Source organism: Stegostoma tigrinum, chromosome 16 (genome assembly GCF_030684315.1).
Source record: "Stegostoma tigrinum isolate sSteTig4 chromosome 16, sSteTig4.hap1, whole genome shotgun sequence".
NCBI classification, from domain to species: domain Eukaryota; kingdom Metazoa; phylum Chordata; class Chondrichthyes; order Orectolobiformes; family Stegostomatidae; genus Stegostoma; species Stegostoma tigrinum.
In genome coordinates this window covers 55,100,333-55,116,458 of record NC_081369.1, presented here as the reverse complement: position 1 = coordinate 55,116,458, position 16,126 = coordinate 55,100,333, and the positions used below count along the sequence as shown (strand labels likewise).

General features: G+C 43.2%; 1 protein-coding gene across 2 annotated transcripts in view; it reads left to right on the top strand.

Moving 5' to 3' along the window:
* LOC125460078 (transcription factor Maf-like) overlaps positions 1-15,348 on the top strand; it is a 361,962-nt gene extending 346,614 nt beyond the window's left edge. Inside the window, exons 2-3 of one of the 2 annotated variants that reach the window (XM_048547177.2) lie at positions 5,569-5,652; positions 14,323-15,348. In XM_048547177.2, the coding sequence (XP_048403134.2) occupies positions 5,569-5,652; positions 14,323-14,353 (115 nt within the window). In that variant the 3' untranslated portion in view covers positions 14,354-15,348. Of the gene's footprint in view, positions 1-5,568; positions 5,653-14,322 lie in introns of those variants that run through there. The other variant, XR_007249169.2, reaches the window with a different exon arrangement.
* Positions 15,349-16,126: the final 778 nt, after the last annotated feature.

Genomic DNA, 16,126 nt, shown 5'->3' with positions numbered 1-16,126 from the left:
TACAAGATGCAGCTATAAATGAACATTGGGAAATATTTAAAGAAATGATTATAAACGTTCCAAAGAAATATTTTTGATTGAAAAACATAAAACTTGCCATAAAAATCCCATCCGTGGCTTTCGAGGTAAGTGTTGGATTGAAAGAAGAGGCTTGCAAAGTTGCAAAGAATAATGACAAATCTGAGGATTGGGAGTGTTTTAGATTCAGAAGGGTTTGACAGGGTGGATATGAGAGGCTGTTTCCCCTGTCTGGGGAATCTAGAAGAAGTGGTACAGACTCAAGCTAAGGAATCAATCACTGATTAGGATGAGGAGAGATTTCTTCATTCAAGTGTTGTGAATCTTTGGAATTTTTCTCCACAAAATTTTGTGGATAGTGCTTCATTGAATCTATTCAAAGTGGAGCTAGATAGATTTTGGTCTTTGAAGGACCCAAGGGAGCTGAAACCAAAGATGCAGTAGTGGCAATATTGAATAGTGTACTGAGGGGCTGCATGGCCTTTTATTTTTGCTCAAGTCTTTTGTGGTATTTCAATTTTGGAAACAGCAAGACCCTACAAATAGTGACAAGATGATACCAATTGATCTAGCAGGCAACATGTTGGGGTAACATCAATGGCCCGGCAAGACTTTACTTTTGCATATGTAAACCAGGGATTTGATGGTCTATAAGCAGGCCGACAAAGGGACCGGTAATGGAGGTGAGAGACACAGTCTGCAAATCCTGCATGTCGGCCAATTATGTTCATGAAGACCAATCTGTCCTGCTCAGACCACTGCAGAACAGCTGTTACGGTGACAGTGCTGCTATCCTCAGTCAAAAATCCAGTCTTGTTCTTGCAGGTTTTGCAAAATATTGCCACACCTCCAAGTTTGCGCTGCTAACTTAATCAATCACTCTGACTCACACATGTCACAGTGATCAGAACAGTTGGTTGTTTAGTGCTGAAACAAGAGATGGACTAACTCCAAATTTATCGTCCACAACTAATTATTTTTCTTTCAACTTATTACCATGCTGAGACCAACACCTCAGAGCATGGCTGGGAGGTTGTTTGTTGATATCCCATAGTTTGTCGTTAGCATTGAATTCTTTGAAAGTTGAATTGGTCTGAGCTGAGAATTGAAGTGAAACTCCTATAGGTTTCTCCTCATGCTCGAAGGAGCATTCAACAGCATTGCCTAAAATTAGTCTCTCAGTGATCTGAGAAACACAGCGTGAAGCTGGATGAACACAGCAGGCCAAGCAGCATCAGAGGAACAGGAAAGTTCATGTTTTGGATCGAGACCCTTCTTCTGAAATGGGGGAGGGGAAGGGGATTCTGAAATAAATAGGGAAACAGGGGGAGGCAGATGGAAGATGGATAAAGGACAAGATAGGGTGAGAGGAGACAGACAGGTCAAAGAGGCACAGTTAGATAGAGCTTGAAGGTGAATATAGTTGGGGAGTTAGGGAGGGGAAAGGTCTGTCCAGGGAGGACAGACAGGTCAAGGAGATGGGATAAGGTTAGTGGGTAGGAGATGGGGGTGGAGCTTGAGGTGGGAGGAATGGTTAGGGAGGTGGGGACTAGCGGGCTGGTTTTGGGATGTGCTCGGGGGAGGGGAGATTTTGAAGCTTGTGAGGTCCACATTGATACCATTGGGTTGCAGGGTTCCCAAGCGAAATATAAGATGCTGTTCCTGCATCCTTTGGGTGGCGTCATCATGGCAACGCAGGAGGCCCAGGGTGGACATGTCATCCGAGTGGGGGGAGGGAGTTGAAATGGTTTGCGACTGGGAGGTGTAGTTGTTCGTTGCGAACTGAGCATAGGTGTTCTGCAAAGCCGTCCGCGAGACTCCACTTGGTTTCCCCGATGTAGAGGCCACAATGGGAATAGCGGATACAGTATATCACATTAACAGATGTGCAGGTGAACATCTGTTTGATGTGGAAAGTCTTCTTAGGGCCTGGGATGGGGGTGAGGGGGGAGGTATAGGGGCAGGTGTAGCACTTGCTTCGGTTTCAGGGAAAAGTGCCAGGGGTGGTGGGGCTGGAGGGGAGTGTGGAGCAGACAAGGGAGTCCCGGAGAGAGTGGTCCCTCCAGAAAGCACATAAGGGTGGGGAGGAAAAAATGTCTTTGGCAATGGGGTCAGATGGCAGATGGCGGAAGTGTTGGAGTGATCTAGTTGGGTTAAGAAGTATTAAGTCCAAGTGTCAGACAACATTGGGAGAATTTTTTTTCTTTATTCTTTCGTGTCTTGTGGCAGACTCTGGCAAGGCCAACGTTTGTTGTCCAACCCTAACTGCATTTGAAACAAGTGGCTCATACAGTCACTTCACTGGGTGATTAAGAGTGAACCACATCGCTATGGGGTCTGAGGTTACAGTGTTGGGAAAGTATGGCAGATTTCTTTTCCAAAAGGAACATCAGTGAATCAGATAGGTTTGGATGACAAGCAGCGATAATTTCATGGTCATCACGGCTTCACAATTCCGGATTGATTAATTGAATTTAAATTCCTCCAGCTAATATGGTGAGAAAATTAACAAAGCACAGAACAAAGAACTGTACAGCACAGGAACAAGCCCTTTGGCCCACCATAACTGCATCGATGCATGATGTCTTTCTGAATGAAAAACTTGCTGCATCTATGCATCCCTCTATTCCCTGCCTATTCGTATATTTGTCAAGATACCTATTAAACATTGCTATTGCATGAGATTCAACCAAATCCTCTGACATCACATTCCAGGCAATTACCACCCTTTGTGTAAAAAACATGCTTCTCACATCTCCTTTAAACTTATACTCCTTTTTACAGAAAACCTATGTTATCTAACAATTGACATTTCTACCCAGGATGAAAGATTCTAACTATCCATTCTAACCTGTGTCTCTGGATTACTAGGGAACTTGAAACCAAAGCTACTCATCTGTGTGTAATGCAGCAGGTCACCTTCCCTTTGGACAGATGCAGCATGAGGGATGAATGTGACAACTAAGCTCAAGCTGATGTCCTGCCATTATCCTAATTCACACCGTGTGGCATTCACTGTGCTATATATTGCACTGACGTGCACTCGCTCCTTGATAACAAAGTGTGAAGCTGGATGAACACAGCAGGTCAAGCAGCATCTCAGGAGCACAAAACCTGACGTTTCAGGCCCAGACCCTTCATCAGAGAGGGGGATGGGGAGAGGGTTCTGGAATAAATAGGGAGAGAGGGGGAGGCAGACCGAAGATGGAGAGAAAAGAAGATAGGTGGAGAGGAGAGTATAGGTGGGGAGATAGGGAGGGGATAGGTCAGTCCAGGGAAGACGGACAGGTCAAGGAGGCGGGATGAGGTTAGTAGGTAGGAAATGGACGTGCGGCTTGAGGTGGGAGGAAGGGACGGGTGAGAGGTAGAACAGGTTAGGGAGGCAGAGACAGGCTGGGCTGGTTATGGGATGCAGTGGGGGAGGGGACGAGCTGGGCTGGTTAGGGGATGCAGTGGGGGAAGGGGAGATTTTGAAGCTTGTGAAGTCCACATTGATACCATTGGGCTGCAGGGTTCCCAGGCGGAATATGAGTTGCTGTTCCTGCAACCTTCAGGTGGCATCATTGTGGCACTGCAGGAGGCCCATGATGGACATGTCGTCTGAGGAATGGGAGGGGGAGTTAATATGGTTTGCGACTGGGAGGTGCAGTTGTTTATTGCGAACCAAGCGGAGGTGTTCTGCAAAGCAGTCCCCAAGCCTCTGCTTGGTTTCCCCAATGTAGAGGAAGCCACACCGGGTACAATGGATACAGTATACCACATTGGCGGATGTGCAGGTGAACATCTGCTTAATATGGAAAGTCATCTTGGGGCCTGGGATGGGGGTGAGGGAGGAGGTGTGGGGGCAAGTGTAGCACTTCCTGTGGTTGCAGGGGAAGGTGCCGGGTGTGGTGGGGTTGGAGGGGAGTGTGGCGCGGACAAGGGAGTCTCGGAGAGAGTGGTCTCTCCAGAAGGCAGACAAGGGTGGGGATGGAAAAATGTCTTGGGTGGTGTGGTCGGATTGTAGATGGCAGAAGTGTCCGAGGATGATGCTTTGTATCCGGAGGTTGGTGGTGTGGTATAAGGGGGATCCTCTTGGGGCAGTTGTGGCAGGGGCGGGGTGTGAGGGATGTGTTGCGGGAAATGCGGGAGACGCGGTCAAGGGCCATCATGGGCCTCCTGCAGTGCCACAATGATGCCACCTGAAGGTTGCAGGAACAGCAACTCATATTCCGCTTGAGAACCCTGCAGCCCAATGGTATCAATGTGGTCTTCACAAGCTTCAAAATCTCCCCTTCCCCCACTGCATCCCAAAACCAGCCCAGCTCTTCCCCTCCCCCCACTGCATCCCATAACCAGCCCAGCCTGTCTCTGCCTCCCTAACCTGATCTTCCTCTCACCCGTCCCTTCCTCCCACCTCAAGCCGCACCTCCATTTCCTCCCTACTAACCTCATCCCACCTCCTTGACCTGTCCGTCTTCCCTGGACTGACCTATCCCCTCCCTACCTCCTCACCTATACTCTCCTCTGCACCTATCTTCTTTTCTCTCCATCTTCGGTCCACCTCCCCCTCTCTCCCTATTTATTCCAGAACCCTCTCCCCATCCCCCTCTCTGATGAAGGGTCTAGGCCCAAAACGTCAGCTTTTGTGCTCCTGAGATGCTGCTTGGCCTGCTGTGTTCATCCAGCTTCACACTTTGTTATCTTGGATTCTCCAGCATCTGCAGTTTCCATTATTTCTGCACTCGCTCCTTGCCTTGCGATTATTTGGTGTTAACAATCCTCACACCTGTTTTCAAATCACCCTATAGCCTTATTCCTCCCTAACATTGTAGGCTCCATAAACCCGCCAAAATTCTGAGATTTCAGCACTCCTTGATTTCTGGCCTTTAGCACTTCAAAGTCCCACCAGTACCAACTGCTGCTTTTTCAGCTGCCTGTGCCCAAAGCTTTGAAATTCCATTCCTAAACTTCTTTACCTCTCCCTTTCCCTTTAAAACTTTTCTTAAAACTGATCTTTTAGGCCAAACTTAACCCAATTTCCATATGCAAGGTATTTTTTGTCAGCCTTCTTCTTGTGAAGTACCTTGGGGCATTTTACTATATTAAAGACAGATTACAAATGCAAGCAGCTGTTGTCACCTGGGGAGAATTTCAATGTGGAGTCTGAGTTAAACCATGGCCTACTAATCTGTGGTGTCCACCTGCTGTGAATTAGATTTGTATGTTTTTCAGCAGAAGACAAAGTGTTTTGTGAGCTCAGGGTTCTATTTGCAGTTCTGTACCAGTTATTGAAATATTTTTAAATTAGGACAAAGTTGGATCCAAATGTGGCATTGTGACGTAAAGTTTGTACTGTGTGAAAACCAGAAAATGCCTGCCATTTCCTCCTAGCGATCCGGAATCACGAGAAGTGAGAAGCAGCAAAAGAAAGAAAAGCAAACTTTGGGAAGCACTGTCCAATAATTGTGAATTATCAACAATATATGAAGCAATGATAACCTCAAAGAGAGTGACATAGGGTTAACTGCAGTATCTCATGTACAATGTTATCTTTTGCTTTTTCAACAGGCTTAACACAGCAAATGATGTCAACGCAGCAGCAAAGAATGGACAATACAATCTGAAAGAAGCTAAACAAATGCTCAGTTACAGGTAAGGTCAAAATTTTCACTCCCTCCTTGAACTTTCTCTTCTGCTGTTGAAGCTCTCTTACCAAGAATGTTGACTTGTTTGAAGACATGGCGTTTTACTCACACGATATACTAAGGTCCATTCATGTACTAACCTAAACAGCAGCAGCTGCAGACCATTGGATCATGTGGGCTATCATACTAGATCCTCACCTTGCTTTGACCGAAGTTCCACAGGTACATTTTCAGGGGGAGGCCACAGGGGAGTGATCCTGCTGAGAAGCTGAGTTTCCCAAGTGAAATTTGCTCAGCAATCTTCTTTCCTTTCCAAGTGAAAGGGATACAAGTTCCTGCTTCAAGCATTCCTTAAATCCCTTGGCAGTCTCATAACTTTTAAATAATTTATACACCTCTTTTGAAGATATTGACTTCCGCATTTAGCTGTGGTTCCATTACATATGCAAAGTTATCAGCCCGAGGGTGGGTCCACTGCTTATTTCTTCCTGCCACAAGGTTTTGCTCTTTGGAATTGGCATGATTGATGCACCAGTACTGCTAAGTTGTCCAAGTGTGAAAGATGCCTGAACTCTAAACTCGACTCAGATTTCCCATGGCCTCCATTTACACTTATAATAGGAAATATTATAATGGTTTGCAGTGGGTAGCTGACATTTTCTTAACTCATTCAGGCATATATCAATATTGATTAAAAGGAGAGTTACAGCACAAAAAGAGGCCATTTAGTCCAGTATGGCCATGCTATCTTGCTGCAAGAGAATCTCTGCTTATCCCTCCCCTCTGTCCTTGCCCTATAACCCTACATATATTTTCTCTTCATGTGCTTACTCAATTCCTTTTGAAAACCATGACTGAACCTGTTTCCATCAGTCTCCAATATTCCAGATGACAACTACTTTTTGTGCTAAAAAGCTTTTGCATAGAGAGTCATTGAATAGTTTTAAAGTGGAAGTAGATAGCTTCTTGACTACAAGGGACTTAAAGGGCATGGGGGGATAGGTGGAAATATGGAGTTGGGAACAGAATTAGGACAACCATGATCTGTTGAACAAAACTTTGGTGGTACAGAACTTGGGAATTGCTATAAAGATTTTCATGCAGCATCATCAGGACATTTGCAAGAATACCAAAGTAAAGGGGAGAACCAATATTTGTACTGCATGAGATTTACTGCCTGCACCCAATGAATCTGTGCTTGTAAAATCTTGACACAGTAGCCAATATTAAATGTGATTCTGTGTTTGGACATTTGCTGGATATTGCAAATACTGCCAATCTGGTGCACTTGCATGTCCTGGGAGCTACAAAAATTGATACACAGAAGATCCTGTTTCTTGTAGACAAAAAAATTCATGTGGGTGCACAGCATCTGTTTTGACTTTGAAGTCATTGGCACCCATTCACTTTGCTTGTTTCTCAAAGTAATATGTTGACTATTCAGAGTCAACCTGCCTGGCTTAAAATTGAAACAAAATCTGGCAGTTAATTGTCCATCAGCATTAATGCATGCATTCTCCACAGAAATGCTTCTACTGGTCAGAGTCCACTTGCTCACCAACCAGCACTCTCAAAATCATGCAGTATAAATTTTGAGTTGTCCTTTGGTTTTCTTGTGGCTGTTTTGATGACAGAAAGCCAAAAAGCTTCCATAAAGCTTTTTCAGCATAACAGTGGAGTAGACTTGAGGAGCTGAATGGCCTATAAGTGCTCTAAATTCATATATTCAGATGCTAGTCACATGATTAAGTGGTCTAGCCTTTGTCGTGTATCCTTAGGACACAAATTAGTAGGACTGGTCAGTCAACAGATTTAGAAAGCCCCAATTCTGTATTCATTTCAATAGCTGCAGCTATGAGTTCCTCTGCTCAATTTCAACCACACTGTAGGTGTTCAGTTTGGCTTCCTCTCTTATCTCTTGTTACTCTTTGACATGTTACCTAGTTACAATCTACAACCCTATAATCCACAAACACTCATTCGGGTTTAAACATACAGCCTATTTTGATGAATATCACTCTTAAAAATTAAACACTTTGAGCATTTAAATAGGTTTGCAACCCACGCCACTTTTGGCTAATCATAAATCTCACTCTCAGTATTCCCCTGACATTTCAACATTGAGATATATTTAGAGCAAAGCAGGATAAACAGAACCACAGCACATTCCTATTCTTATTGCACTATATTTCTGTTTCACAATTGCAAAATAATTCTTTTACTGTAGCCTCCTGTGGATTTGTACAATATATTAACCTCTCATTGGCTCCAATCAGTGTCATTTCACTTTTGACTGTTAGCACTGGATTTCCGTTTATTGGCATTTTATCAAAAATACTAATACTAAAAGCTAGTTGAGTGATTACAAAGTTGGAATTCAATTGTGGGATATAGAATACCTCTGTTAACCAAATAATAGACTTACTAGGCATACGGTGCCCTGGAATTTGCTTCCAAGCAGAACTGTATGTTTCTATCCCCTATCGGCTGCGGCAATTCAATATCTTCTCAAGGGCAGTTAGGAATGGATAGTAAATGCAGGAAATGATGCTGACATGCACGTGCAGTTTTTGTTCAAGTCTCTTGACTTTTTCCCGAAGGTTCCATAGCTTCATAGACTCCTTAATGCTTGTCCCAATAACTGTGCTTTTCATATAGAATCCTATTGACATTACTGTATCAGTCAACAAGTTGGGCAGGGCAAACATTGCCCAGCAGAATTCACAAATTCTGGTTGAAGGAATTGGATGCAATATCTCCAAATTTGCATTGGCACTAAGCTGGGTGGCAGTGTGTGCTTTGAGGAGGCTGCAGGGTGACCTGAACAGGCAGCTGAGGAGCAAATACTTGGCAAATGCAATATAATGTGGGTAAATGTGAGGTTATCCATTTTGGTGGCAAAAGTGGGAAGGCCGATGATTATCTGAATGGTGGAAATTTAGGGAAAGGTGAGGTGCAACAAGACCTGGGGTGGCATGGCAGAACAGTTGCTGAAGATTGGGATGCAGGTGAAGCAGGCAGTGAGGAAAGCTAATAACATGCTTGCCCTCAAAGCAAGATGATTTGAGTATCGGAGTAGGGATGTCTTGCTACAGTTGTGCAAGGCCTTGGTGAGGCTGCACCTTGAGTATTGTGTGCAGTTTTGGTCTCCAAGTCTGAAGAAGGACATTCCTGCTATTGAGGTAGTTCAGCGAATGTTTATCAGACTGATTCCTGGAATGGCAGAACTGGCAGATGAAGAAAGATTGGATTGACTGGGCTTGTACTCACTAGAATTTTGAAGAATGAGAGTGGATCTCATAGAAACACACAAAATTCTGGTAGGACTGGATAGGTTATATATGTGAAGAATGCTCCTAATGTCGAGAACTAGGGATCACAGTCTAAGAATATGGGGTGAACCATTCAGGACTGAGATCAGGATAAATTTCTTCACTCAGAGAGTTGTGAATCTGTGGATTTGTCCACCACAGGAAGCTGTTGGGGCCAGTTCATTCGATATATTCAAGAGGGAGCTGGACATGGCCTTTGCAGAAAGCAGGAGTGGGATATAGAAATTGCATGATCAATCATGATCATATTGAATGGTGGTGCTGATTCAAAGGGCTGAATGGCCTACTCCTGCACCTACTGTCTATCTTTCTATGAGAAATCGGTACATTATGTAGCAAATCAAAGTCTACTTAGGATCTCTTTCAGAAGAGTGTCTATGAAGTGTACTGATAGTAGAAATTATTTAATTATTGCCACTCTGATCGGGAATCATGCTGTGAAGATATGGTCAGGGTATCACAACTTGTCTCAACTCCCCCTAAGCTGAGGAGGGGTATGTAAACTAGGATTTTCATCCCCAAACTGATGACAGAATTATTATGGTGTAGAATGAGGCCATTTAGCTGATCATGCCTGCACCAGCTATATTCAACATCCTGCCTTTTCCCCATATCTCTGCACATTATTACTATACAAAACAAAAATCCAAAGCCCTCTCGAATGCCCCAGTTGATCAATGTTGGAGGAGTCTTGTGCCACGGCATTCTTGGTGGCCTTCAGGAGGTGAGGGTGGGACAGTTATGCCTCAATGGAAGATTACTCCATCCTCAAGAGTTATCTCTTCAAGCAATTCAGACAGTGTTAAAACTGAGCAGCAGGCATTGCTAGAACTGCCAGGATGCAGCAGGATGCAGGAAGCATGGCTCCAAAAGGGAAATAAGTTTGGAGTATTTGACCAGGAAGGATTTGGGGTGGGGGTGTGCAGATGAACAGGTTTTTGTTGTCAGGTGGTAAGTGACAAAGGTGTTAACAACTTGCCCCCTCTCCACACCCATCCCCCATGCACTCATGGCATTCCACCACCAAAACAGGTACTCCCCCCATTCCTTCCAGCCTTTCAATTAGTCCGTAGCAGTCTTGCCCACCTGGCCATGCCAAGCATGTTATGCCTTTGGGCGGCATGATATTGGGGTCAATTTTTTTGTTAACAAAATCGCTGGGCATTTTTAAAATTGACAGGAAGGATTCTGATTTCGGCACCTGTCTGCCTGCTATGTCAGGGTCAGGCAGGAAGGTAATGACTTGTCATATTTCAGTGCTGTCCCTCCAAAAACACACCAGGCCACAGGTTGTAAAAGCCAGTCCTGAAGAATAGGCCGAAATTGCCCAACACTCACTGTTAGGAACATGTATGAAAGTGGCTGCTGGATACAAAAGCAAAGTGTAACAGCCGACCTTGCTATTCTGGTCCAAATCTGCTAACTCATCAAACGTCTGGAAATAACAAGTAATCTGTTTGAAGAGTGAATTGCCATTAGTTGGATTACAGGCTTAATGCCTGTGTTGTCCTCTTTGTGTTATTTTTGCTGTTGAAATGCTTTCCGTCTGACCACAGTTAATGGTTGCAATTGATGTTGGTGAGATTTAAACCCGCTAAAAATTTGTTTTACTAGGGCTCTTCCACCATTCACTCTTCACTGACAGATGGATGATAGTCACAACAGGTTTACATGTTGCACACCATTAGCTATTCTCCTTCAATATTCAGCAAATAGTAGCAGCATTCTCTATCACTTGAGCATCCATAACATCCCGACAGCTTTACAACTGTTCTGCTCTAAGAGAACACATTTCCCTGTCTCCGTGCTTGTAGCTGATACAGACTTTTTGGCTGGAATTTAATAAAATTATTCTTCACAATGAACGTCATCCTGAAACAGCCTGACTTTTATGGAAAAACATTTCTAATTTGAGTATCCAAACAAAGTAAGTGCAGGATTGAGGAAAATCTTGGTTTTACTACTTAATCTAGTCTTTAAAGCCACATCCTTTCCTAAGTTCCGTTGTTTTTATTTATTTCTGATATAGTATGAGGGAAATGACAAAGATGCATTTAAGGGGAACCTCAGCAAGCAGATAGGAGAGAAAGGAAAAAAGAGTGTGTATTGATTACAAAACATGAGATGAGGCTCATCGTGGAATACAAATGCTGACATGGACTGATGAATTTGAATGGCCTGTCCTGTATTTCATTTTGCTTGCCACCCACCCCACCCAAAAAATTAACACAATCATCAGGTTTTTTAGTTTCCCTTTTCTCCTACCACTGCCTTTTTTCCCCTGTTCATTTTAATGGTTTGGACATTACAGGTTGGTGAGATCAGAAGCAGGAAGACCATAAGATATAGGAGCAGAATTATGCCATTTGGCCCATTGAGTTTGCTCTACTATATGATCATGGCTGATATGTTTCTGAACCCCTTCTCCTGCCTTTTCCTTGTAACCCTTGACTGTCTTACTAATCAAGACCCTATCTATCTCTATCTAAAATACACTTGATGATTTAGCCTCCACAGCCTTCTGTGATGATGAGTTCCAGAGATTAACCACCCTCTGGCTGAAGAAATTGCTTCCCATCTCAGTTATAAAGGGTTGTCCCTTCTTCTGAGGCTGTGCCCTCAGATCCTAGTCTCATCTACTAGTGAAAACATCTTCTCCATGTCCCACCAATGCCTATCATTATTCTGTAAGTTTCAATGCAATCTCTCCTTGTCCTTCTAAACTATAGAGTACAGATCCAGAATCCTCATCTACTCTTCATATGACAAGTCCTTCAGTCCCAGGATCATTCTTGTAATCCTCCTTTATCGCCCCTCTTAAGGCCAGCACACCCTTCCTTAGATACAGGACCCAAAGCAGTGCACAATATTCCAAATGCAATCTGACCAGAGCCTTGCACAGCCTCAACAGTACATCTCTGCTATTGTTTTCCAGCCTTCTTGAAACAAGTGCTAACATTGCATTTGTCTTCCTAACTGGCAACTGAACCTGCACATTAACCTAAAGAGAATCCTGAATTAGGACTCCTATGTTCCTTTGTGCTTCAGATTCCCAAAGCCTGTCCTTAGTTAGAAAATAGTCTACACCTCCATCCTTCCTACCAAAGTGCATAACCTCAGACTTCACCAATTGTATTCCATCTGCCACTTCTTAGCCCACTTTCCAGGAAACCCTAGTCATTAGCTTTGTGCCCTTTCTCCAACACATGGTGTGAGGATTGGGTGTCATTGGGAGATGGGTAGCCATTGCTGTGAGGAGAATGTTAGAAGCCTCTGCAGTCATCCATCTGGTTCCTTGGCCACTGAGTTGAGCTTTCCACTTTTCTGGCTCCCAGTTGAGTACCAAGTTAGTTGTCTCCAGGCTCTCTTGTTCGGCTCCAAGTGTCTGGATTGTGAACTGTATTGGACGAGGTTCTAGGAGGAAACGACCCATACACATCCAGGATCAAGTGAGTCACTTGTGCCGTCATGTCACTGATACATAACAGTTACAACTTTTCATTTTAATGAAAGATTTCAAACATTCACACTAAAAGCATTTGTCATATTCTTGCCAGAGGGAGCTCCTCATAGTTATTGCTTTTGGAGTTTTGGTGATCAGGCTGCAATGCTATTTTGAAGATTATTGTGATTTCTGAACGGTGGATTTCTATTCTGAAAGGGAACAGTCTGTTCTGTGCATTTACCGAGCAATCACAGCATGATGTGGTTCGATCAACATCCAGGCACAAGCCTTCCCTCAAAGAGTAGAAGCACATGTTGACAATCAGTGGGTTAAAAAAGCATCTCCACAGTTCATTGATTTGGCACAGCCACTGCAAATAATGGCAGGGAAACACCCGCTGAGTGAGTTAAGAGCTGCTTTCTCCAGTAGTGCTAAGTGTGGGTAAATTTCCCTCATCTCAGCTCTGACATTTTATTTATCTTCAGTAAAGAGACACTGCAATGGCAGCTGAAACCTCACTAATAGTCTCCAACATGCAGTTGGATTTGTTCACGTCTGACATTTAATCTGTTGCAGATGCCTTCATCAACTCCAAACAGTCAAACATTGGGATCCAGAAGAAGACATATTTATATCTTTTTTCAGCCTGGGGAAGTAAGGGTAGACTATTCACACAAATACACACACTTGATAGAACAATTTGGTGCGACCATTAATTACAATTCTTAAAAGATTCATGAGAAATGTTAACATAATTCCTTTCCAATCACACCATTTCTAGAAACATACTTGTAAAATATTACTGACGGTCCAAGTCAGTTATCATTGATTTGTTGGGCAAATTGAGTTGAATTAAAACACCTCTGAATGCAATTTAAACTTTGCTGAGGTACTAGGTTTACTTATCACATCTATTGTTGTTAATTTGGCTTTTCCCCTCCCCTATGATGTTGTAATCACTTACTAATTAAGACAAGGTAAAAACAAGCAAAGCAGGAAATCAACAGAGTTCTTTTTAATTGATTTTTAATCATAGTTATTTGCGAATATTTTGGTGTGTTTGGATAGAGGAACAGCGATTGCAACTCACACTTTAAATTTAACATTGGTCAATTTTACTGTAATCTTACTGTTGTTGCCTGGAGCCCCTTAATATCACTTGAATTAATCTTCCAAATGACGTGTCTGATGGAAAATTATGATTCATAGTACAGTTCAAAGTGTATTTGCATCACGGAATCCTTTCAAGTTTTGGACACCTGCATTGAAACTCTTCAGCCACTTGATCAACCTTAGTTATCGCCCCTCAAAGTTAAAATGCTTGTCTGATTCCAAATCCCTCTTTAGCCCTGCCTTTCCTGTCTCTGTGCATTCCTCCTGCTGTGACCCTTTGCTCTTCCCAAATTGTCGCCCACGCCTCCCAATTTAAGGTGATGTCCTTTCAAACCCTAAAAACCAAAAACAAACGCTGGAGATCACAGCGGGTCAGACAGCATCCACGGAGAGACAGCAACATTTCTCTTCAGCTCCGACGATGAGTCATCGAGACTGGAGACGTTAGCTTGCTCTCGCTCCGTGGATGCTGTCTGACCCGCTGTGATCTCCAGCATTTTGGTTTTTTTTTCAGTTCGGATTCCACCATCTGCAGGAATTTGCTCTTAGACTGTGCTCTCTCAAGCTTAGCTATTTGATCGAAACGTGTACTAATATCTCCCTACGGTGAATCGGTGTCAAAAATTGATGATGGTTCTGGTGAAAGACCTCGGGACTGTTGACTGCGCCAGGGTGTTATATGAATGGAGTGACTTGTTGTTGTGAATATGAAGTGCCTTTGAAAAGGGTCCTTTCCTAGGACTGTGCTGATCTATGTTTTCACCTTTCATCGTTCCTTTCTCTGCAGAAAACATGATGCCGGAATGCTGATTGCTTAGATCGAAACTTTCCCTGCGGCTTTAGCGTCCGCCATAAAGCACAAAACCTCAGAGAGAACATAAAAGATGACGCTATGAGAAAGCCAACCATCACAGCAAGCGTTCTCAAGACTCCTGTGGCTAGTTTATAGTTTCTTCCTCCTCTTCCTCCTTTGGTTTTTTTATATATATAAAGCAGAGGAGAGCAATGAACAAATGAAGACGACTGCTCGTTCAGGTCTCTCTCACACACCGACACACATATACATTTCTATACATATATATAAAATACGTACGCATGATGTTTGAATAAAAAGACAGTGGAAGTATTTAACAGAGAGAAAAAAACCACAAAAAATGACAAGATGCTGGCATTACTTTCAAAATAAACTGAGCAAGGAAAAAAAGTTTCTAAAACTGTGTGTACGTCGGCGAGACAGTCTTAAATCTGCAAATGAAGACTTTTGCTGAGGCAATTACTGACCCTTCCTGATTCTCAATCCCACTAGTCGCTGATGGCACCCTGTGTACATAGTTAGGCTTCTCTGATATATGCACATAACTCAACAGTGCTTCCGATTCTCACAGTCATTACAGTATGACGTTAGATTACGGGTAGTCACACAAAGGGAGATTTCTGAGACCACTCTTTTGGTCAGTTGGATTCCGAACAGGCCGAGATACGCAAAACCTGGTCCATCCAGCCTGCCAGACTTTACATTACTAGTGTATTACATCGGAGATGACTGCAGACTTTAAAAGGATTTGTTTTTTCTTAAGTGTTATTTTAATCCCAACTAAAAGAAGATTGGTGAAAATCTACACTCTGTTGGCAACAGTGAGTTCGCTGCAGGATTTAGCCTGCTTAGTTATTTGCTCTGGGCATTAGTAACCCCTCTCAGAGAGAAAAAGGACATACTGGCACATCAAAACTCATCACCATCTGGGAGCTTCATGTTTTAAAATCTATTCCTTTTCCTCCACCTGATTTAGGATTAACATTGTTGAACCCCCCCCCCCCCGCTACGTGGCTTCTTTAAGTCTTGTTCATGGAGATCAAGGCACATTGTGTGAATTTGTTCGTGGTCAGACTGGGGCTAAAAACAGAAAATGCTGGAAGTGTTCAAAAGAATGAATGCAGGACAGTAATAGTTCTGATGGAAAGTAATTATCGTGATGCATTAACTATTAACTTTTTGTACAGACTTGGCCAATCATGCTGAGTGTTGCCAGCATTTTATGCTTTTAATTCAGATATCCCGCGCAACAATATTTTGCTTGTGTCACAATGTGGGAAGTTCAATGGGGGCACCTGACCTGGTGGATTTGAAACTCAGGCCAGGCAGAAGCGGTTGAGTCGTTTCATAAAATGTCTGGTTAAATGGGCGGGAGATGAAAGAGTTTCAAGTGGAAAGGATTGCAGGTTCCAATTTCAAGTCTCCCCATTACTCATTTACAACTACAACTGCTCAGAAGGAATTGTTTTTCTACCTTTAGTTCTAGATGTGCCATTATCTGAAGCAACAGTAACATTCCGATACCCCAGTTTTATGGCAGGATAGGGATATTTGGAATCAGAGGGCAAAAAAAAAGTGAAATCCTGTTCGCCCCACTGTTACTGGGTCTCCAACTGGCCCTTTCCAGTACAGAAAGAACAGGGGGATATCTAAATGACCAATACTGTTCAATCCTTCCAGCTGGGAAGGAGTTGTGAAGTGATGGGGAGAGGTTCGACAGCCAAGTGAACGACTCACATAGAGCAATAAAGCAGAAAAAGGTTTTTAAATAAGGTAT